Source organism: Aptenodytes patagonicus, chromosome 1 (genome assembly GCF_965638725.1).
Source record: "Aptenodytes patagonicus chromosome 1, bAptPat1.pri.cur, whole genome shotgun sequence".
Taxonomy (NCBI): Eukaryota; Metazoa; Chordata; class Aves; order Sphenisciformes; family Spheniscidae; genus Aptenodytes; species Aptenodytes patagonicus.
Genome location: NC_134949.1, coordinates 92944495 through 92967227, shown reverse-complemented (window position 1 = coordinate 92967227; position 22733 = coordinate 92944495). Strand labels below are relative to the sequence as shown.

Sequence of the window (22733 nt, the reverse complement as noted above, 5' to 3'; positions counted from 1 at the left end):
AGAATGAATCAGTGTTTTGGGGTCCTCTGTACACAGGATAACGAGTGCTAATTAACTCTTATTTAAGACTTGAGATGCCTTATTGCTAAACAGGAATAGTGATTTTGCTTTGAATTAACATTCTATTTTTATTCAGATTAATCTGCTCTAATGGATAGAAGTAGGAAATTCATAGTAGCAGACTATTTCATGTGCTTAATTTTATCTGTTTTGAGTCACCAGTCATCAAAGAATGGTTTATTTCTATGCAGTATTCTAAATTATTTGTAGATATCTTCCCCATGCTCTTGTTGGCTTTAACATCATTTGAAGTGGCCAACCATTCATGGCCACATCATTTGAAGTGGCCATTTACATGAATGATTTAATATGCATTTGCACATGATACTGTTACTTATGTAAATATCTAGCCAACAGAGTAAGTTGGAAAATCTACAATCAAATATATATTTAAAAATGAGTTTTCAGTGATTGTTTGAGTGTTCAAGACCGGTATGTGCATCTATTTATACTTATTCAATATGCATGCAGTAATACTCAAGCTTACTAATGTTTGCAGAAAGCAAACATGAAAGGTGTGTGGCCACAGTCAAACTGATAGTCTCTTTAAAATGTTAATGAATATAGATTTTTTTTCTAAATTCCTATTCCAATATATCAGCCTTCCAGTCACAAACTTGAACAGCTGGGTAAGTGCCCCCAGAGCCATCCAAAAAAGAAATACAAAAAAGATTAAATAGGCCTTCTTGTCCATCTCTCTGAGGATGCTGGGTTGTGTTCTGCAATACACTCTATAGCACAATGTCCAGAATAGTAAGAAGCTGCGTTCTCCTTAAAGAATATTTCACAAAAGAGCATCATCACAGTATAAAAGTTCCCCCAGACAGGAAATATTTCCTGCCAGAAAGCCTATGTTTTCTTTTTCCTCTCTTCATCCTATTACTCCCTCTCATCTCTTTAAACCTCTCTGTTTCTCTCTTGGTACTTACTCTTTCCATAGACTTGAAGACATTTGCCATGTCTCAACCTTTCTCTCAGTCATCCTCCAGCAAACACAGCACTGGTGGTTGCTGGCGCGGCTGCGATGGTCATTCACGAAAGAGGGAGGGCTACCAAACATCTGCCACTCCAGTACTCCTCCAGCCTGGGGACAGATCCTCTTTCAGCTTCATCAGTCCCCTTCTTCCAGAAGTCATCCCCTTGGCTTTCAAAGGTCATCTCTTATCGTTTCTGTGATCGAAGACTGGCACAGTAGTATGCGGTGTCAAGCTGCCAAAAATAAATCAAATTGGCTCCTAGCCAGTGTCATTGGTTGGCTGGTTGCCATGGCATGCTTGGCTGCTACTACCGTGAGGCGTGCCGACCGTGCTACTTTTGTGCAGTGATGATCATCTGCCTTGAATTTTACTACAATGGCTGTATCGTGTTATCTGTGGATATCTTCCCTGGTGCAAACACAAGCAAAAGACAAGGGCATTTCATTTATATCCAGAAGAGATTTTTGCCTTCATCTAAGGGCAGGACAAAAAAGACAGGAAGAGGGGAAAGGAATAACTAACCAGATAAAGAGAAGTGCATGATTTTTAATGCTTAATATTTAATGTTTCTGGAGTGGGGGAGAGGCTGGGTGATTCTTCATACCAGTTGATAATTCCCCTGACAGCCCTCAGCTCTCCTTGTTATTCAGTTCCACATACTCTATCTGTCTGTTGCTAATGGCTTAGGAAACAGCTTCAAACAACTGTCCTGTATCTAGTATTAGTTGATCTGGAACCCCAGACATTCCCAGTTCTACAGCATGGCAGTTTCTAAGCAATCCTCAATGTATCAAAAAGTAGGTGGAAAAAGTGGATGGATTTCAACCTGGGTAAGGCTTGAAATGAGTCAGTGGGCTTTGTTCAGTAGCAATGAGGGATTGATGTAAGAAGGACAATCTCTTAGTTCTCTTCAAGTCTTTTGGTGGGTGACTTGCATGCCAAGAAATTGTTTTCTTTTCTGAGCATCCTTGCCAAGCTTTATGTTTATAGGCTTTCTTGTTATGATCCAACTTTTGCCTCTTTGGTGTTGGTATTATGCTTAGAGAGGCTCCCTTAGATGCCAGCCTACTCAACAGGACAAAATTCAAAAGTGGTAGGAGGGAATTTATACATTGCATAGGGATGAGAAGGTGAGATCTAGGTTGCATTGACTTAAATCCGGAGAGTCTCCATCAAAGTTACTTGAAAGAGTCTACATTAGCGGAGCTTTGAAGTGAGATCAGCATCCAGAACAGCAGACTATAGAAGAAGATGGGCTACTGTGTGCCTTATTGGGAGGAGAGGAGGTGAATGTCACACAATGTTAGATTCTCTTTGTACTTTCCCAGGTTTTCGAGTCTCACCTCCAAATTTGGCTAGCTCTCACATCAAAAGCACTCTCAGATTGTCAGGTAAGAATACAACAAAGCCCAGAAATGTGAAAGAGTAATTGTACCTAAGGAAACAAATGGATCTTCTTTAGTTGAGAAATGAAGAATGTTTTCTCTGGCTTGATGAAATAGCTTTACAATGGGGCAGTTTCACAGCTGAAATGAAAAATCAGCCAGATGACTATTGCTTTGCATGTACGCGAGCCAGCAGTTCCCCCAGGGCCCTGTATCCTGCAAGCAAGGAGCACTGGGAGGCACCATCTTCTCTTCACTTCCTCAGAGGGAGCAAGTCCCTACGGATCCTTTTTCATGGTTTAGAGTTGAATCAGTTCTTTGTTTTCAGTTCAATCACTGTATTGATGGAAGGACAATACTTGCCGCACCTAGGGAGCACTGGCTATATAAAGATTTGGAAAGGGAGACCGTCTATTGTCATGTACCAGCTAGAAGGTACAGCCTGTGCTACGCAAGAGGATTGCCGTTGTATAACTGGAAATTTAGTCTTGGCCCACGGGTAGCTGGCATGAGGCAGAACACCGTCACTGCCGTTCCTGTTTCATGGGAGCTTATCTCTGCTGTTACACCTGGCAGCCGAGGAAAGCAATGCAAATACAGTAGTCTTCCCATGACTGCCCCAGAGGGAACAACTCTAAGCAAGCGTGCCAGTATTTTCTTGTCTGTAGTACTACTCCAGCAACAAAGTAAGAATAGAAATGCAATTTAGGTTACCTGCAGCATGCTGAAATGTGTCAAAGTATGTGCCTAGTCCTCAGTTGCTCTGAATTTTTTAATCTTTGCATTGTGTCTATGTGGGTATAAGCACTGCATATGTATTTCACAGCCTGCTTTGCATTGGTGCAAATAGCCATGTGAGGGGCAGGGTGAGGAAAATGGAATGTCACAATTTTCCAGAGAACAGGAAACCTACACACTACCTGCTACAGGTGCAGGATTTCCTCCTCTGTTGCAGTGAAATACTGTCTCTGGTCCCATGTGTGCCTCAGGTCTGCTATTTTCTAATGAGATGCAGCTTGCCCCTTATAGGTGGGAACTGTGTTAGTGGGCTAGTGGTGGAGCAGGACCTGACCTCTTTTAATGAAATCTTAGGTGGCACTAAGCCTATTTACCAATGACAAGGTGTGAGCTGACTCTGGGAAAGGCCTCTTGGGGAGAGGAGGTTAACCACTGTTTTGCACCAAGGAGGTACCAGTTCTTTTGGGACCTCAGTAAGAAATGCATGGACACTCAAGGCTGGTTAACTGGTTTATTTTGTGAAGGATGGAAATTATAGGAAAAGTGACAGCAATCTTTCATCCCTTCTGATGTTGGGAACCACAGGTGTTGCAGTATCGGCTGAGCCCCTCCTCGTTGATCATGGCAGGCTGCACAGAGTTCCTGTTCATGGGGAGGTTGGCCAGCCTCACTCTTCTTCACATCTTCATAGTATTCTTCCAACTGAACAAAGCAGTCCTGAACTTGTACATTACTGAACTTTCTAGATGGTATACCAAGGTTCACTGAGAGCATTATGCTCTTACACATCTCCATAGGAAGAAGCTTTTACAAGCAGTACATACAGGTGGTATTGTTTAAGGCAGTGCATACTAATATATGTGCTCATGTTGTATAGTGGTTGCTCATGCTAACACACGGCTCTCTACAGCCAAGGCCGATGGTTAAACTCTAAATTTTGCTCAAAATCACTGTCTCCTTGTTACAATGTTTTCCACAGTGGCCCACTACAACTGCACTCAGATCATCTTCAGAAAATGCTCCAAAATCCCCACATGGGAGGAAGGCTTTCTGCCATAAATGATAACCAAATTTTCTGCTCAGAAGGACTCAAATAGCAGACCAGTGGACAGAATAGACAGACGGACAATGAAATTTAAGTGGCAGCTGTTTGCTGTAGCTGCCAGCAGTGCTCTGCACCACCACCAGTGTCATCTCTTTACGCTAGGATCAAGTAGGCTGAACTTTTCAGATAGATATAAGCTTGCAGAGTATCAGCTGGGATTTACAGGTCCAAGGAGCAGTACTTTAAAGGTAGCAGTACTGACTCTGTGGTACAGATGACTGCCATGTGCAGAGGAAAGGGATTGGAAAAGTTCACCAGGTCAGCACGATCAGATTAGTTAGATATTCCTTGAGAGCTGTATAATAGGTACATTAATACTGGATTGTCAGTGGCAGTGCAGTGACCACTTCCAATCTCTGTGGCAACTCCACGGACTCTGGCAAGGTGAAGTTGTACTCTCAAGGGTCCATGCAAATAATTGGTAGAAGAACATAGAAATTGCCAAGCCAGGTCAGACCTAACACCCATTTATTGTACTTCCTGCAGTGGCTAGCACCAAATACTTCTGTGAGCAGATTTGGGGTAAACTGCCTCGCTACTACTAGGACTCATCCCTGTCCCCTGCTGCCTAGTATTTGGTTTAAAAGTTAAAGCATGATGTATTGTCTCTTTTGATACTAATTATAACTGTGGCTTTATATGGCATATATATAAATGCACAATATCCAATTGACTAAGTGTCAACAGCTTCCTCAACTCCAACCAACTGTACAATGGCTGGAAAGTTCAGCAATGAATTGGCCACCATTGCCTTAAATATCTTTCTGTATTTGTGTTATGTCACAGAAAGAGCAAAAGTATAGTATGCACATATGCACAGAGGGCATCGTACCATAGCCCTTGCTGTTTATCTCTTTCCTGAAGAAAAAACAAACAATGCTTTCAATTGCTTTTTATATGAAAAGATTCTCATGCTTTTTAGCATCTTTGTTGCTTTTGTCTGCACTCCCTTTAAATCTGCAAATGTCCTTTATGACATGGGGTGACAAACACTGTACACATTAGTCCAGAAAAGGCTGTACTTGTATACACGTATTTCCAGAAAAGCAATATTTCTTCTGTTTTGCTCCTCATCCCAGTCCTTATGCACACCAACATCTTTGCTTTTTGAAGACAGCTACCCAATGAGCACTGATGACTGCAATGACATCCAGGTCCGTTGTGGGCTTGGGAGTTCTCCTCTTTGTAAAGGTACTGCACAAATATTTTATTCAGCCATATGATGGTCTGTGAGATTGGGCAGTGGTCAAAAGAACCAAAGAAAATGTAGGCAGTGACAGGAGGCTTACAAGTCAAGCCACTGGCATCAGCTCCGTGGGATAGGTTCCACCTCCAGTTCTGGACCTCCAATAGACCTGTGAAAGACCAACTTATGCAAGCTCAATTTGAACAGGTCTCTAGCCACAATATATTTCTCAAGACTACATTCATGCTGCAAGCTTGGCTTAAAGGAGGGTTTCCTCATTCCCTAGCTTTCCTCTCTGTTGGTGTTGAATGTCTTTCAGGCAGAAAATAGAGGAGACACTTAAGGATAATGTATGGGGGAAAAGTGAATGATGGAGAGTGCTGCTATTTGTTGTGCTTAGCTGTCCTCTGAAGGGGAGTCTGGTCTAGTTTGCAGGTTACTAGAACTGTGACTTTCTTCCTAGTTCTGTATTCCCTCCTAAAGGCTCCCTTTGCATATCCTTTAGCTCTAATGGCCTGTACCATATAAAGAGCCTTGGCTTTATCATCACCAAATGGGAATGAGATCTGTGGAAATGTTTCTTTTTTTTTTCTGTGTCCTTAGCTACATCACTGTCAGCATGGGACACTGGAACAGAGCTGAAAATCTCAGCTGAGGTCCTGGCAGCCAGGAGCCCATGTTGGACACCTGCCCTTTGCAGGGCTGCAAAGTCGTCAGGAAAAGAACTATGGAAACCTGGACAGGGCCCAGAGATGTAAAGGAGAATGCTCTTCTCCTAATGACAGGAAAAGTGAGACTCAAGGCTTCATGTAAATAAGTCTTAGATAAAGGTCATAAGGTCCCAATTATCCGGTGTTCAAAGGACCACACACTTTCCAGCTGTACCTTGAGGCAGTAGCAAATGAGCCCTCTTTTCATTATGAAAGAAAGCAGAAGGTGGAAGACACTATTCAACCTCTCCATCTTCCTTCAGCAAAACACAGTAATTGGGAATGCTAGTAATGATAACCGGACATTACCTGTAACCTACAGGGCTTAATGAAGAAGAAAATCTCTCTGACATTTGGAAGAGCATCCAAATCCTAATGCTAAAGTGGTGCAGTGCTGCAGAACCATAGCTGACAATGCATTGCACGTACAGGGAAAGGGATGGAAGGGCAGGAGTGAGAGCTGTGATCAGCCTGCAGGAGCATTCCCCAGTGCTGCTGACTTTGGCAGAACCGTCTTAGCAGCTGTGAAAAATGTTTCAAAGACCTTACTGGATAACCATTTGAAGAGATGGAAGATGGAATAAAGTGAAAGTAATTTAAAGTTGGGGTGGTGGAAAGTACTTTTAAAACCCCCTTTGCTGTTCTTAAAGGCTTTGGGCACCCATTGATTTGGAAATGACACAAGCCTCTAAAAGGGAGGTGTGAATGCAAGCTCGTGTGGACTAAGTCCATAACTGCCTAGTTTTTAGATGAGTATAGGACTCCATCCCCTCACTGGGTGTGGGCTTAGAAATTAAACAGTATGTATTCCAGCTTACACACCCTGTGTTACCTATCCCAAAATTTCTCTTCCAAGCTCCCCTTCTTCCTCCCTCTTTCCTCCCATCTTTTACAGCCTGTTTGGAGGCAACACTCACCAGCTGTAGCTGCAGCTACAGGGATGAAATCTAAGCCTCATGAACTTATGTATGGCTAGGATTTCACCTGTGATTTCAGCATCAGTGTCGTAAGCCATTCAGAGTAATCTTCAGTCAACGGTGCTGTAACAAGGGATATGCCACAGGAGACCAAGCCCTGGGCTGGAGCCTGTCCCGCTGCATTTCAGAAAGATGTGCGAGCTGAAGGAGTCTGTGGTCTTAATCTTAGATCTGCTCACAGATGGTCTGTATGTTTCTTCCTCTGGGAGGGACTCAGTGCAATATTGTAATATTGGTCTTCTGCTTTCCCTTGTGGTCAGAAAGGGTGGAAATCCCCTGCATTCGCAGGGTCTGATGAGAGGGCTCCTGTGAGGTTGTCTTCAGTAAGGCTGCTACAATGTATACGAGCAAGCAATTCTGTGTGGCCCTTTGTCTGCATTCACAGTCCCTTACTCAACTGGTACACCAGGGATCCAGATGGTGAAAGCACAGCGAAAGGAAGTAACTTCTTTATTGCCAAACAGTGAGCAGGCATGACTGTCACCTAGATCTCCTAACCCTGTACCACACCTGCTCAGTCCTGCACCCGTCCCACTGTACAGCTCCTAGTGTTCGGCATGGACATTCAGGGTGCTGCAGGTTTGCAAGTCAGTGGGACTAGTGGGTGTTTGAGAGATCCTTCAGCAGTGTAAACAGTTTTGGCACATGCCTTTAAGTTTATCTTTGGGGATGAAGGTACTCTTTGCACAAACCCGTCCCAGCACTACTTCCAAGCCTTCACTGGGAGACTTATCAGTGTGGCCAAACATGGTGCCAGGCACAGGGACTGAACTTGACCTCTTGTCCATGACACAACCTCTCCCAAACACACCTGAGGCCCAGCAGGAAGGCAGGGGGAAGAAATGCACAGCGCTGCCACTGAGCAGCACCACTTCTCTGGATGAACAGCAGACTTTGGTCTCAAGAGGTACAAACCCAGAACTCTTCACTGCACTCAATAAAGAGACACAAAATGAGAAAGAAAACGTTTCCTTGTGCCTCAAGCTAGCAACCTTCTTCGTGGCTGAAGTCAAATGACTGTGAGAAAGATGGATGGAGTCACTGACTTTTACATCAGGGAACAAGGAGAAAATTCCAGCCATTCCTAACTGATGTAGCATGCAACTACTTCTCGTCCTCATTTCTAGCAAAACACATACATGTGTTTCTACCAAACAGAGGAGTCAAGCCTGGTTGCAGTTCAAACCGCCTCCATGCAGGGCTTCTGAGTCCTGCTGCGCTGGAATTTTTCTGTGAAACTCTTTTTTTCATTAAAGAACCCTTTAGTTTGTCAAAACCAAACATAATGTACCAGTACCAGGAATGATGGGATTTGTAGATTAAAGTTGTAAGAGCAGTACTCTTACTGCTCTTACAGTAGTAAGAGCAGAACTCCAGTAAGAGTTCCTGCTTTTAGAGTAGCTAGCACGTGAGGGTCAGGTACTCCCTGAATGGGACAGAAGACAAGATGGGCCCATGCCTTACCCTAGGAAGCTGAAATCCAGTGAGCTTTGCCAGGAAGTCATTGGGCTGCTGGATGAAGTTTCCCCGATCCCTCCTGCTGGAGCTGTTCCACTTTGGATAAATTATTTATTATTTGCTGGAGCCAGGATGTGGAGTTTGGTCTCCCCCATTCCAGATGAGTGCTCTCACCACCGGTCTACAGAGTCAATGTTTTCCTCTGGCCCAATGAATATTTAATGATTTGTGGAAGTGGAGCAGCTCCAGCAGGAGAAGAAGAGTAAGAGAGATGTGTTCATTCACGTGGATATCTCACGACATCACTCTGCGACCAGCAGGCAAGACCCGAGCCAAGGGCCTTTACAGCAAATAAAATCAGCCAGAGGACCAGGGGAGACAACATGAGCACGAAACGGTGGGGTGCCACTTCCTATGCCTCAGTGCAGTTTCCGAGCAATTTCAGAGAAGCTCAGGCCTGGTGGTTTCATGCCTCAGATAAGGCCCTCTTCTGTGGCAGCCGCTGTCAAAATGATGGTGCCCAAGCCAAAAGTATGGGCTGCTCCACCTTGTCCAAAAACTTAGAAACTCTGCAAGTGTTAACTGTGGTAACTCACAGCCTCTGTGGACCTGTGCAGAGCTGGGCTTCATAGCAGACTTTGGCTACTCATGAGATAGTGGAGGAGCTTAGCCCCACAGCTGGGGCAGGGCCACCTTGGGCTGTCAGTGTTAGCAAGGGGACAGCCACAGCAGTGCTGAAATGTCCTTTGATGAGGGAGAGAAGCCTTGTCATTGTAGGCTAGCTCGGAAAGGGGCTGTCTTAGCACCCCCTTTTTTCCACCATAGTGGACAGTACTGTGGAGCTTTGACCTTGCCATTGACAACCTGGACATACCTGCTGCTCCAGGGCCTTAGGTGATGCAACCTGGCCTCGTACCGCCACAGCACGGCTGGCTGTGCACAGGGCATGGGGCTGCCTCGCTGTGCCCCTACGCGGTCTCCCCAGCATTTGCAGCTGCCCCGCCGGGTGCCCTCATGTCAAGGCCGAATTCATTACCCACCTGATTGAGTTGTTATTGTGAAAAGCCAATTAAACCGAGATGGCTACTGTGGGATAGCCACACCATTTCGCTTGGCACAGCGCTCAGAAAGTTCAGAGGCTGGAAAGTCTCTCCTGAACTGGGAGAAGGTTGGGTTGTTGTTTTTTTTTTAAATAAAAAAATAAAAAAATCCCAGATTTGAATTAAAATCAGAATTACTGATGCTAGCTGCTATCACCTTCACAGGAAGACTGCCTCTGGCAATGAGAGCTCTCGTGAAAGGTTTTTCCAGGCAGCTCCCTCCTTCCTTCCTGCTGTGCAGCTCGGCTCTCTGAAAATGGCCAGCGCCAGGCACCGGGCTGCCCTACACCCTCCTTTCCCCTAGGGCTGAGCACTTACTGGGCTAGCATCACCACACCTCTGGTCACAGAGATTTCTTGGGGCGGAAGAGGAGACTATGCAGTCTGACCTCCCACCTTAAGTCAAGCTGTGGCTTTTCACTTCCCAACCCTTAGGCTTTCTCACGGGCACCCAAGGGATGAGGCGACAGACCAAGGAGGATCTGGCCTTTGCAGTATGAGCTGGGGAAAGTGTCCAGCTGCCCACCCAGTTTTGCAAGATGGGTGCTGTGACTCCTGATCTTTCCATCCCTGGAGAGCTGTGATTAAGCAGTCCCAGACAGGGGATTTTGGGCAGAGGGGAGGGTTGCTCTGCACTAGCAATGCCACTCCATGTTGTCTCGAAGTGGGGATTTCCCCACAAGTGCTCATAGTTCAAAATGCCTCTTCCTATGTCTGGGCTGTCATAACGCATGTGATGACCTCCTCTTGTTGAAATGAAAAGCAAAGGCTCCCAGGAGCTTCAGTGGGTACAGCATTAAGCCTGAACTGCCTCCTAGAGAGCCGCAGCTGTGTTTCAGTGCCCATTCTGCACAAAACACATTGGGATCCTACGTGCGTGCACACCAGCTGTGCGCGTGGGAAATATTAGCAATATCTTTGATGCAAAGAGCTGGTGTTGTTCATGTTGCAACTGCTGGGGACAGTTATCAACAAGATGGCTGTGGAAGGCCTGACAACAGGCACTTAATTCATTTTAGCATCCAATTTGCGGAGCCTTGCTATATGATGATGGACAGAAACAAACTAATGATCTCTAAATGAAATTTCTCCTTCATTTAAACACAAAATGCGAGGATGGCAAAGGGAAGAAAAAGAGACATTTTATATCCTCTCCTTGATTGTAATTCCCTGCCTTCAGCTAGATCAATATCATTTCTGCTGGAGATGGAGGCTGCCTCTGGTTTCCATGGCAATCTGGTTGTTGGAGGCTTGCAGGCTCCATGAATCCCCAATTTATCAGCCTTCTAGGCTTTAATAATGGAGACCAGCAGTCAGGCAGCTTATGAATGGCACATGTCTTTTGGGCTGGGGGAAGGGAGACGGGAGTGTGGTTTGTAGTAAGGGCTGCAGCAATTTGTTTTCCTGCCACCAACAGCTGAAGGGGGAGGAGTACGAGGGGAGGAGCAGTGCATTAATTCTGGATGCACTGAAGGAATTTCTAGACTTTTTTGCTGCAATTACGGAAGGTTTCCTCCTCTGGCCTCTTTTCCCTGGCCAACTTTGTCGGGGCAGGGGAGGAGAGGAGAGCAGCCTCACAGCCGGTCCTGTGTGATGAGGTGGGAGCTGTAGATGGAGAACCCAAAGGCTCTAGCACTCTGCACGTTTCCTTCCTCTCCTTAACCCTCTTTATTTCAGGATCAGGAGTGCGTGAATGACAGCAGTCTGCCACGATTTTGGGTTCATTTTTATCCCCCTACTGATCCTACCACAATTGCCAGGCTGATCAGCAGAGCTGTAAGATGGGCAGACCTCTGAGGGACTGATCTGTCTATCAAACTTCTGTCATTTGCTGTGCTACTCTCTGTGCATCTGCCAGACCTCTCCAAACCTCCATCCCCAAAGTGCTGTAAGCTTCAGTCCCTGAATTAATTACGTTGCTAGAAATGTCCTGGCTGTACAGGAATCGCTATCAGTCACTTCAGTAAGGCTGCATTTTGCTCACTTGGACATGATCTACTCAGGGCATTTCCATTCCTTCTTAATTTTCCTCTTATTTCTCCCCTATGATATCACAGGGCAGCCACCCTAGAGAGGCTAAAGAATAAATGGATATGTCTTATCAAGGCCTTGTTCTTCTGTCCCCTCACATGCCCTCTGTTTCTAAACCATCCTCCAGACCTTAACCCAGCAAGGGGGAAAAGATGGGTGACTCAAAAGAATACTGTTGCATGAGATGGGGACATCCTGTTTTCCAATGCATATGCCAAGAGCAGCTGCCAACTGTTACATTCCACAGCTGGAAGCAAGTAAAAACCTCTATATTCAAGCTGTTCGAATCACAAGGTATTTAAGGAATTAAAAAGAGTAGCCTTTCTGGTCTGCAGGACCTATGTGAAATCAACAGGGGCAGGGGAGAAGAGTAAAGAACAACTTGTGGGTTATTTCTTCTTAGGTTTTCCTCAGGTGAAGTCATGAATGCCTTTCTTCTTACCTGCCTTCCTGTGATGGTTGGGGGGTAGGTATTGCTGAAATGATTGCTGCACCTCCAGTTTTGGCCTGAAATTAGGACTTTGTGAAATTTCAGAAATCACAGGACCAGGCATCACACCTATGAAAGTGCTGCTGTGTGCAGAGTGGCTGTTTGAGACGCTGGAATGAGAGACAAGGCGACTCGGCCTCCTGGGTACCCCACAGACTTTTGTGTGACCACAGCCCGGTTCTTCATACTTTGCTCACTCTAAAATGCAGATAAAAGCCTTTGCTTTCTTCACTGGGCTGCCACAAGGATAAAATACTTCCATGACTGTGAGTTAGGCCATTGCTGTGGTGACGAAGACCAGATAAATACTTACATTGCTGGCCACCTGTAGCAATTTGGGAAGGTCACAATGGGGACAGCTCTTGACGTTCACAAAGGTCTGGGTTCATTATAAAAATGTATGATCTGGATATTATATCCTGTTTTATCTTACATATCTGGTACGATCTGGATATTGTGTCTAGAAAGACCAGTACACTACCTTGCTGGAAAGTCAAGCAGTGGATAATGAAAAACTGTGGTCTGAGTGTCTGCAGAGGCATCTTTGACTCTGGCTCACCTTTTTTTGGGAGATGGAGGCTGGTAGCTTGGAACCTCTCCTGAAGGGACCCTTTCTGCTCCAGCAGGGCAGCTGAGCAACTGATTGGGAATTAGACCAGCTCTGACCCCAGCTGATGGCTGGGGAGACCCTCCGCAAGTCACCTCCCATTTCTCCACTTCAGGCTCCCTGGCTGTAAAGACCGTGGAGCCTTGGTAGGAGTCTGTCGAGGTCAGCACCTTTGACACTGTTTGGCAGGAGGCCACTCAATACCAGTGCAAAATATCTGCCTCCAAGGCACCCTCATCCCAAAAGGGCTCTTTTACCTCCCCTTTGGCCACTGTACTACACAGCCTCCCACTTGCCCACCACTTTCTGGTGCAACAAAGCATGCCCACAGAAGCACCGTGATAGATCACACTGCTGCCAGGTGGGAGCACCCTGTCCTCCCCTGGAGCTGCATTTGCTTGTAGCAGTGACGGTGGCCAAGAGAGAGGCATTGGTAAAGGAGATCTCACTGTCTGAAAACCTAACCACTCTGGTAGGCTTCTTCCAACCCTAGCTGGATTGCAGTTGCCCAGTTATAGGTACTGTACACAGGAAGCTGGGGCCAAAAGTGCTGGTAATAGGCAGGAATAAACAACCAGCCAGCAGTAGGCATGTCATTTGTCTCAGCCTTCAGGCCTGGCTGCGTCAATGGCTGTGGGAAGGAAATGGCAGTGGAAGAAAGAAGGAGAGACGCTTCTTTCTCATTCTCCAGGAAGCAAAAATATTTGCAAATGTAGCTGTAACAGGGTTAACACCTCACATTCACAAGGAACATCCTCCCTTTTCTCTCTCCACCTTCTTCCTCCACCACTCCCATTTCTCTGGAGACCTCAGTGCTCCCTCCCATCAGCCAAAGTTGGGGAGTTTCCATGGCAACCCGGCAGCTGGTGTCTAGACACTGTGAAAGATGCTTTGCAATGGAGCTGTGAGCCTGACTCCCCTCGGCACCCCCTCCTACCGCTGTGCACCCTGAGCATCTCTCCCACCACTCCCTCCCTTTCCATCTACTGCACACATGGATGCCGACACAGGGTGGGATTTCCATGGTGGTGCTGGGGAAAGAATGGCATGGGGTGGGAGGAGAGGGAGAGGAAATCCCTAAGCCACTGGCTCTTCAGCCTGACAAAGCGCAAAGGCAGCTGGGGCGACAGAACTGGGTCTGGCTGTCCTCTGAGGATTTAGCAGGATCAGAAAAAGAGGCAGCTGTCCAAGCTTGGAGCAAATTCATCAGCCATGGGACTGGCAGAAGTTGGTTTTTTTTTCTCTCTGCTAGAACAACTGAGGTTGGCATACATGTTGCTGAAACAAAGATGAGGCAGTCTGGGAACAGGAGGCCCAAACTACCATGTATTGTGGCCATATTCACCTTTTTGTTTTAACCGTAACAGGCTGCTTTGCCTGCTTCCTTCCAGTAGTTACTGGGCAACTTCTCTGGACCTCCTGCCTGCTGCTTGCAGTGGGGACATCCCTCCCCACGACTTTGTTGCAGGGTTTGCCAAGGGGATGCAGATCTCCCAGGTGCCATGTGCCCACCAGGACCCCCCAGGGCTCACAGGAACCAGGTGGTACCCTGGGTCCATCTGTAGCGAGTGAGGGATTCACCAGGGGTTTGGGAGAAATCATGAAAGTCAGCCCCCTGGACCAAACACAGCCACTCACCTGAAATACCCAATTCCTTCATTTCTCAGTGTTTTGCTGGGCCAGCATAAGTCTGCCAGTTTTCCGAAGCAGTGAGCAGGGAGGATGTAGGATTTTAGCACTGCATATGACGCATCATAGGGCTGACTGCAATGGGCTAACTTGTATTGGGAAGAGAACTGTATAAGCAACAGCTCTGAACCTGAACTGTGCCTCGTTTCAGCAGTCTCAGACCTACCATCGTCTGCCTGGAATTGGCTTCTGGCTGGCTAGAAGGACAGATGGATCGGGACAGATGAATCAAGCCGTGAAGCCTGGATCCAAATCTGGATCCAAATGTCATTAAAACTAGGAGAGGCTCAGGTCAGGGATTTTAAATGGGGCCTTCCAGTGCTCCTTACCCTCCAAAAAACATATTTAAACAGTCATCTCTGGGGCAGACGAGGTCTGCTTATAACAGGGCAGCAAAATCCAGATTAGTATTTGGGAGCAAAGAGGAGACCAGGCGAGGCACAGATTTTCAGTTCCATCTCTGACCAAGCTGAAGTTGGCAGAGGACAGAGGGAGAAAGCAGTGAGCGTGACAAATGCTAGAGAAAGAGCAGCAGCTGAGTATATCTGGTCAATACTTTAGCACGAAGGCATGGGAGAGTTCTAGCTGCACAATCAATATCAGCAATAATTATGCAAACAGTGGGAAAGCAGCAAAAGCAAAATCCCTGCATCTGTAGTAGATGTAGTGTTTGTGCAATTTCTTTTCTCTTGGCATCGGCTGTGGTAATTTAAAGATCTGCAGTGGAACAGAGACAAAAAGGAAAACAAAACCCAAGCCACCAGCCACAAAAGAAATGATCAGCAGAGAGGTTGCTGCTACTATGGTCATAAGCTGATGTCTGCTCTGATTTAATTAATCTTGGCAAGTCAGACAGGAGCTGGGCAGGTCCCAAGAGACAGTGTTTTACCCGGAAATCCACTCAACCTAATTTCACGAATGTAGGGCAGTGGAGAGACTTGGAGAGGAGCCTGCACGCTCAGCCATTAGAGCACAGTGTAGGCAAAGGCAGCTGGAAGTACCACCATCCAGCAAAACTGCTGTTTGCGTGCCTGCTTCAGCTTTACAGCAACCAGAGCTGCATATGTTTGAGGCGTTTGCTCCCCAGCAGGGCTCACAGACATGACTCTCACCCTTTCCAGGAAATAAATGGAGTGCTGAGGGGCAGGAGCTCTCAAAGACCCTACTTCAGCAAGGATCTGTAGTTCATTTCCATATTGTTTCTCTTCCATGGGCAAGGCAGTACCCTAGGAGGTACCAGTTGGAGCTGTAGGTATGAAGCATGTCTCTGACACAAGCCCTTCAGCTGGGAAGCAAATGCACTTCAGCCTCTCCCACCATGCAGCTCTATTGCTTAAGCAATTCTGCAATTGCTGCCCAAAAGGTTTCTCAACTTGGCTGCCCCGTCCAGGGTGCTAGACTGAAGTGAGATTGGTGGCAGCTCAGCTCACACATGCCTGTCTCTGTGGCAAAATTATCCCATATTATAGGATGATTTGGACTGCAACATAGATTTTGAAAGACTGAAACAAAAGACAAAGCTGCAAAACAAACTAAAATGTCAAAACTGTGTCTGGGGGGGACCACAGGGCTGGAATAACCAGGAACAGTGCAAGTGATGACTGATGTGCATTAAAACAACTGTGAGAGTGATGACTGCAAGCACAAACTAGGTGGGTTTTGTTGTTGTTCTTGTTTTGTTTGTTGGTGGTTTTTTTAGCTTTTTGACCTAGCCATTCCTGCTTTATCCTTCAGGACAGATTTTATTTTTGGCCCCTCCTCAAGCTTCTTTTGCTTCATATTACAGCTCAGCCTTTCCTCCTGTTCTGTTTCCTCCTCACGTGCACATGTTGTGTCCTCGTTTTGTGAGTTTGGGCCCTTCTTTTTGCTCTGTGGCTGGAATGCTCTAGAACAAATGTGGATGTCTCCACCTTGGCTTGCTAAAGATGTAGGTGTTCCCAGGCTGCAACTCCTCTTGTCCTAAAGTAGGCATCTAAATAGGTCAGGTTAATAGAGTCCTAGAAATGTCATGTTTATTTCCACTAATTAGAAAGGGAGCAGAGGGTGAGAAGATTAGCTGGAGATGTCTCTGTGTAGATATCTGGAGTTAGGTGAGATGTCCATCCACTCCCACTTCAACTTTCCCATTTCATGATCTCATTACGTGCATCTCGGTGCTGTCCCAATCGAGGTCCATCTTAAAAAATAACTCCCTGCCTCCTGCTTGTTCTTTCCCTTGCAAGTGGACACAGCAGACTCCGATCTTGCAGGAGGAGATCTCACAGTGCTGGCATGTTCAGAAGGGAGGCAGCTTTAGACAGGTGGAAATTTGGATGAAATGCTTTTGTTCTTCAAGCAGGGGATGGAACATTTTGCCTAAATGCCCTGAATTCTCACCTGCTTTTTTGTCACCTTTTACACCTATTCCAACAAAGTGCAAAGTGAATGTAAAATGCCAAGGCTGTGAAGTTCTGTCTGTATAACTGTATCTGTCCACTACAAACCAACAGGTGCGACAGCCTAGAGTTCGAGGAAGTGGGAAATCAAACTAGTATTGGGTAAAAAGCAATGTAAGAAATATCCTCTCTGCTGTATGGAATCCCCAGGATAGGTATCTACTAATCTCCCCAGGGATAGCTTGCCCTCCTTTGCTGGGACACTGAAAACTAGGCTGGAGAAAACCCCAGAAAACATACTGCAGAAATAGCCTGCATCAAACAAACTGGGGAAGGGTGAGTCAGATAAACCACCTCACCTCTCCTTGTGAATCAGAAACTGCTATTAACTGGCCCTGATGTCAGTAGGGTTGTGCTGCGTTGCTCCCATTGCACAGAGAGAATCCTCTTCTTTTCACTGCTGTGGTTTAGCAGTGCCACAGCTTGAACTTCATTATTTGTGCTGAATTTTTTATCCTTTGTGATATTAATTCTTGCTAAAGTTCATTATTGTATAATAACACCAGGTTGCTTCTTTTCCGTCATCCCAAAGATCAATGAAATGCTGCTAAAGCTGCTAGGAAATAAGACATAGCTTAGCAGGGCGTAGCAGTGCACAGGGTATTTCCCCTTATTGCTTCAACACCATGCAAGAAAAAAGAGGGAGAGTGGCTGGCTGAATTTTCTGTGATAATTCCTATTCAAAAAGGTGGACCTCTTGTTTATACTTGGGACATCCACAGTCATGAAAATTTGCTCTAGTTTGCCATGTGTCCAGCATTTGGTTTGTATGATTCCTCTCTGTTGACTTGAATATGTGATGAAGTCACTTTAAATCCTTTCTGCTGCTCCATGACCTCAGAGTCAGTTCAGACTATTTCAGCCATGGCAGAAAACAGTGCAGTCTCTGGGCTGCTTCAACAGAGTCATCTGCCAACCGCTAACTGCTCTCCAGAGGAGGGCAACAGGGGCAGTGAGGCACCCACACACAATTCCTCTGCCAGCCAGGGATCTCTGGGCACCACGGGCACTCCCTGGAAATTAGATCTGCCACTGTGGTGAGCCAACAGGGAACAAAACATGGCAGAAAATTGTGTTTCAACCTGCCTGCTTATCCTAAGAGCAAGAATGTCACGGGAAACATTGTGAGCTACCCCACGTCACCAAGGTTGCCAGCTCCCCCACTTTGAGTGCAAGCAGATTTCCTGCCCATCTCACCAGGAGAATTGACAAGAGCCTACCACTGTAGGAGCTGGACCCTACTTTCAGCTGCTGATGCAACAGGGGCATCTGTGCGTCTCAGCAGTTTGTATGTCTTGGCCAAGGCACTCAGTATCACAGCAGGTATGCAGGACCTCCCAGTGTCTACGCCTGTGCTTGCTGCATTATGGGCCCTTCTGTTGTGCTGTCCTGAGGAGGCTGTGGGGACTGCTGGCTAAAATCTGTGCATATTTTCGGTAGAAAGACACAGAAAGTTTTAAACATAATGAAATATAGTGTCAGAGCTTGTGTTCCTGAAGCTGCATTGCCTATCCTTTGTTGCTCTTTCATTCATCTTGCATTTACATGCGGAAAAAAACAGAAATTCTGCCTTACTAGGATCTATCAGAGCCTTATAGAAAAGCATGCTTTGCTGCTGGCTAACGGTAGTCTTTTGGCTCAAATTTAGGGGTAGATGGTGATGCATTGGGATTATACTCTCGGCTCCATAATTCAGCGTGTCTCCTGCTATGAATACCTTGGAGAAGAGCAGGATTAGAAGGACTGCCCTCCCTCCCCAGTGGAGTCATTCAGGAAAATTAACAAAACTAGGGCAAGTTGGCCTGCTTTGCCTTCCAACGATACTTGCATCCTATTTTAATCAGTAGCTTATTTTGTCTTTGGTTCATGGCTGTACCACATATAGAAGGAGTCTTTGAGTAGCACCCTGTTTAGCTGTTCAGTATCAAGGGAAAGCAAGTCCACAGATGTTTTTGCTGACAGGGGGTTTGCAGGTACAGGGGCTCAGGCTGTGGTACTGGGCCATGGGGTTGTTCCCACAGACTTCTTCCTTTCGGAAAATCAACAGTCAGAGTTTACTAAGACAAAAAGTATTTGAAGGTCCAGAAACAGAGCCTTTAATGAAGATGATTCAGGATGGGAAGTTGCACACAACTTAAAGGTGATCCATATGGAAATGGTGGATAGGAAGGAATTTAAAAGAAAGGCTAAATGGCTGAGGGGGAGAGGGAAGAGAGAATGCAGCACCTACTGCCAGTGTTGGAAGCCAATACAAGTCTGCCATCTGATGGCATCGAATGGACCAGGCCAAAGTGCATAAATGGTGTCAGTAAGGAAAGGTTCACATCCCAATTCACATTCTCACTAATGCTAAACATGGGTGAGAGGATGCTAATCCTCACAAACTAAGCATTGGCATGTGAACATCCGTATTGTTAAGCTCACAGCATGGGCCATGGTGTAATTTTTGAATACGCCAACTAGCTTTGCCCCAGACAGCTCCCAGACACAGCCACCCTGTTCTGGAGAGTAAGAGAGTTTAGCCATATGGACATGAGCTGTGTTGTGCCAGCTGGCCTCAGGGCCAGAGAGCAGTCCCTGGCCCATTTTATTGGCTGGTGTAACCATCAGAGAAGCCAGGAGCTGTCTGGTTCAAAGGGACCCCACAGTCCTCTGTGAATGACCACCAGAGATACAGTGATGATAAGGAGGTATGTCGACTGCCAGCATTGAGGTATGTGACATACCAATCTTGTGGTCTGTCCCATACCACCCAGCCCTTCAGCACTTGTTTCTTTTCTCTGTTCTTTATCCCAGATCTGGAGTGATGCTGCTTGTTTGGCCTCTCCATGGTCGGGGGGGGGGGGGGAGTCACTGAGGAATGGGGGGAGATGGGGATGGAGCAGACCAGCCGCTACAGTGCACTAAGACCCTTGTGCATTATTCTACCTTACAGCCCTGCAGCCCTGGGTGAACCATCACCTTCACCTGTAAAAAGCAATCTGCATGGTGCACAGACCTTAGCAGGGCTTCTGAAAGAGGCCCAGGAACATGTTAGTGTACCCTGATCTAAAGATGATGAGAGCTGGTCAGCAGGAACTCGGAGACAATTAAATTCGTCCTGCTGCAATGAGAGGGGCGTGGTGTCTCAGGCTGGATGAACCCAGCAGCAAGATCACTCCAGCTTGAGGGGTGCTCCTTTTGTTTACCTTGTCCCTCCCGGCTGCCTTTGCCTTCCCCTCAGTTCTGATCCCCTGTCTAGTTCATTGTTGTGGGATTGCTCCTAGTGTTCATTTTAACTTCTCATGTGAATGGTGTGCCAGAACAAGGTGTCTGATTGACAGGCAGACGCAGCATCCAGTTACACTCATTGCTTTCCCCTGGGGCAGCTCTGCCTTTGAAAGGAGAGCCCAGAAAACTGGAGAGACGTGATAACCTCCCAGTTGAAGGCTCCCGTTCTTGAAGGCTTAGAGACATTTCTCTAGATGTCTATTCAGTGTAAGAGAAGTCTGAGTTACAGGTTATAAAATTTTTCCCTCTGGGTCTTGCAAGCTTCAAGTGCGCGTAGAGTTTTCTTTTCATGACCTCTTTAAGACTCGGCTGGAAGGATCTGTAGGACTAATTAGGGGGCAATAATTCAACAGTGGTTGGCACAGTCATGGGGTTTAGTAAAAAGGTAATACAGGTGTCTGATCTAGCTGGTAAGCCAAGAGCCTAATCAGTGCACCAGATTAAATGAATGACAGTTGCCTGCCACATCATAGAATCATTGAATCATTTAGGTTGGAAAAGACCTTTAAGATCATCAAGTCCAACCATTGAAGTGGGAGCAGCCTTGGTGGGGTCCCCCCTGATCCCAGTGTGACTTGAATACACAGCCTTCTGATCTGGAGTCAGACATGCTGGCATTGCACCACGAGGCGCACTGTGAGCTAGGCACCTCCTTCCAGTTACACATGCATTTCTGGTGGGGCTGGAGGTGTTTCATGAGAGCTACACACTTGTCTGCAGGGCTGAACCCCGGCACGTTCTTTCCATGCCGCAGAAGTGCCGGGGACTTTGAGACCTGGGTCGCTTTGGGGAGAGAGAAGCCTGAAGCCATGCAGTCCATCATGTGATGGCCGTGTGCACGTGCAGGATGCTGTAGGTCGTGGCTGACTAACCCTGGACCATCTCTTTCCCCACTAGATGCTGTAGAAGAAACCAAACCTACTGAAAGTGCCCAGCAGGAAGAGGTGAAAGAAGAAGAGAGCAAGGCGGACCAAGAAAATGCCTGAACATTAAGAAATGACTCCCCATTGCCCCTCCCTCCCTCCCCCTATCCTCTATCCTTCCTTCCCACCCCAATCTCGATCTCCCCCCTTCCTGCTCACATCTGTGAGCCTGTCGGTCCCTCTCCCATTCCCACTTAAACCCTTTTTCTCTCTGTGTGGCAAACATTTAAAGAAAAAAAAAAAAAAAGCAGGAAAAATCCCAGTCAAACAGTGTGGCTTAAACATTTCTTTGTTTCTTGGTGTTGTTATGGCGAGTTTTTTGGTAATGATGATCCAATCATTTTGGGAAAATTCTTGCACTGTATCAGAGTTCTTTGACCTGGCGCGTGCGTGTGTCTGTCTGCCCACCACGAGCGCGCTCTCTCTCTCTCTCCCCCCTCTCTCTCTTCTCCAAGTGTGTGTGTGTGCAATGTTACGTTCATCCGAGGAGTCCAGACTTACCGAGTGAGTTAAAATGAAAGAGGGGAAAAAAAAAAATCCTTTTCTTCCTTTTTCAATGTGATGGAATGAACGAAAGAAAAAAAAAACCCAAACCAAACAAACAAATGAACGAAAAATCATACGAAACCCCAGTTTGTTTTCAGAACTAAAACAACAAAAAAAAATGTGCCAATAGCATAATGCTTGGCTCCAGGCTCCTTTTTCAAACTGAACAATAATTATAATAAATGAGAATAATGATCATTAATACCACCGTGTCGCATTTCTATGCTGCCGTACATCCTGCTGGCCTGCGGTCTTTCGTGGGCCACTTCTTGCGTGGCCCCGCTGTGCTCCTTGGCCACCGGTCAGTGACTGACCACACTCCCTGGCACTGCTGAGGGGATTTTTAAGGGAAGCAGGCTTGGATTTCGAGTGAGGCGTTAGCACCGACTAACATAAATACTGAAAGTAGCAAAGTCAGTTTTAGGAAAGAACAACATAAGTGGCCCTCTAGGAAACCTCTAGGCCCTGACTTGGAGAAGCATGGTGACCTTGGAGGGATGAGCCCGGGCAGCCCCGTGGGTCCCAGCAGAGGGACCAGCTTTGGTCCATGCTGAAGGTCCGACCCCTGCCGAGGGCCACACCGAGGGCCGTGAGGGGACAGGCTGTGAGCTCCCCCCAGCAGCAGGGTGATGCTTGCCCCACCGGGCTGGGGTTGGAGAAGTTGTTGAGTAACATAGTGTGTCTGGCCCTCCAAAAATGTTCTGTTTGGCAAAATAAATTGGGCCAATGCATTGAGTAAATAGGCATGTGGGCAGGACAAGGTCCGGTAGCATAAGAGCCAGTCGAGAGCACTTTGAGAAATAGCTCATTCCTGCTCCCTGGCAAAACCCGGGTTGGTTCACCCAGCTCTAACAAGGGCCAAGGCTTTTAGCTGTCGTTTATGGCCTTCCCCCACAGCCAGCTAAAAGCGTGACGCGGGCTTGGCGCCACGGGCAGAGCACCACCTCGTCAGTCTCCACTACCGCTTTCCACGGGGTGTGGGATTTTCCCTGGTGTGCACCAACCGCACACCCACGAGACCCAGCCTGTCCCAGTGGAGCACTGACA

At 46.7% G+C, this 22733-nt stretch overlaps 1 protein-coding gene across 1 annotated transcript in view; it reads left to right on the top strand.

Annotated features, from left to right (window-relative positions):
- The window catches only part of GAP43 (growth associated protein 43), a 56683-nt gene extending 34795 nt beyond the window's left edge, over positions 1–21888 (top strand). Inside the window, exon 3 of the mRNA XM_076348956.1 lies at positions 21115–21888. Coding sequence (XP_076205071.1) covers positions 21115–21203 — 89 coding nt within the window. The 3' untranslated portion in view covers positions 21204–21888. The remainder of the gene's footprint in view (positions 1–21114) is intronic.
- The last annotated feature ends 845 nt before the right edge of the window (positions 21889–22733 follow it).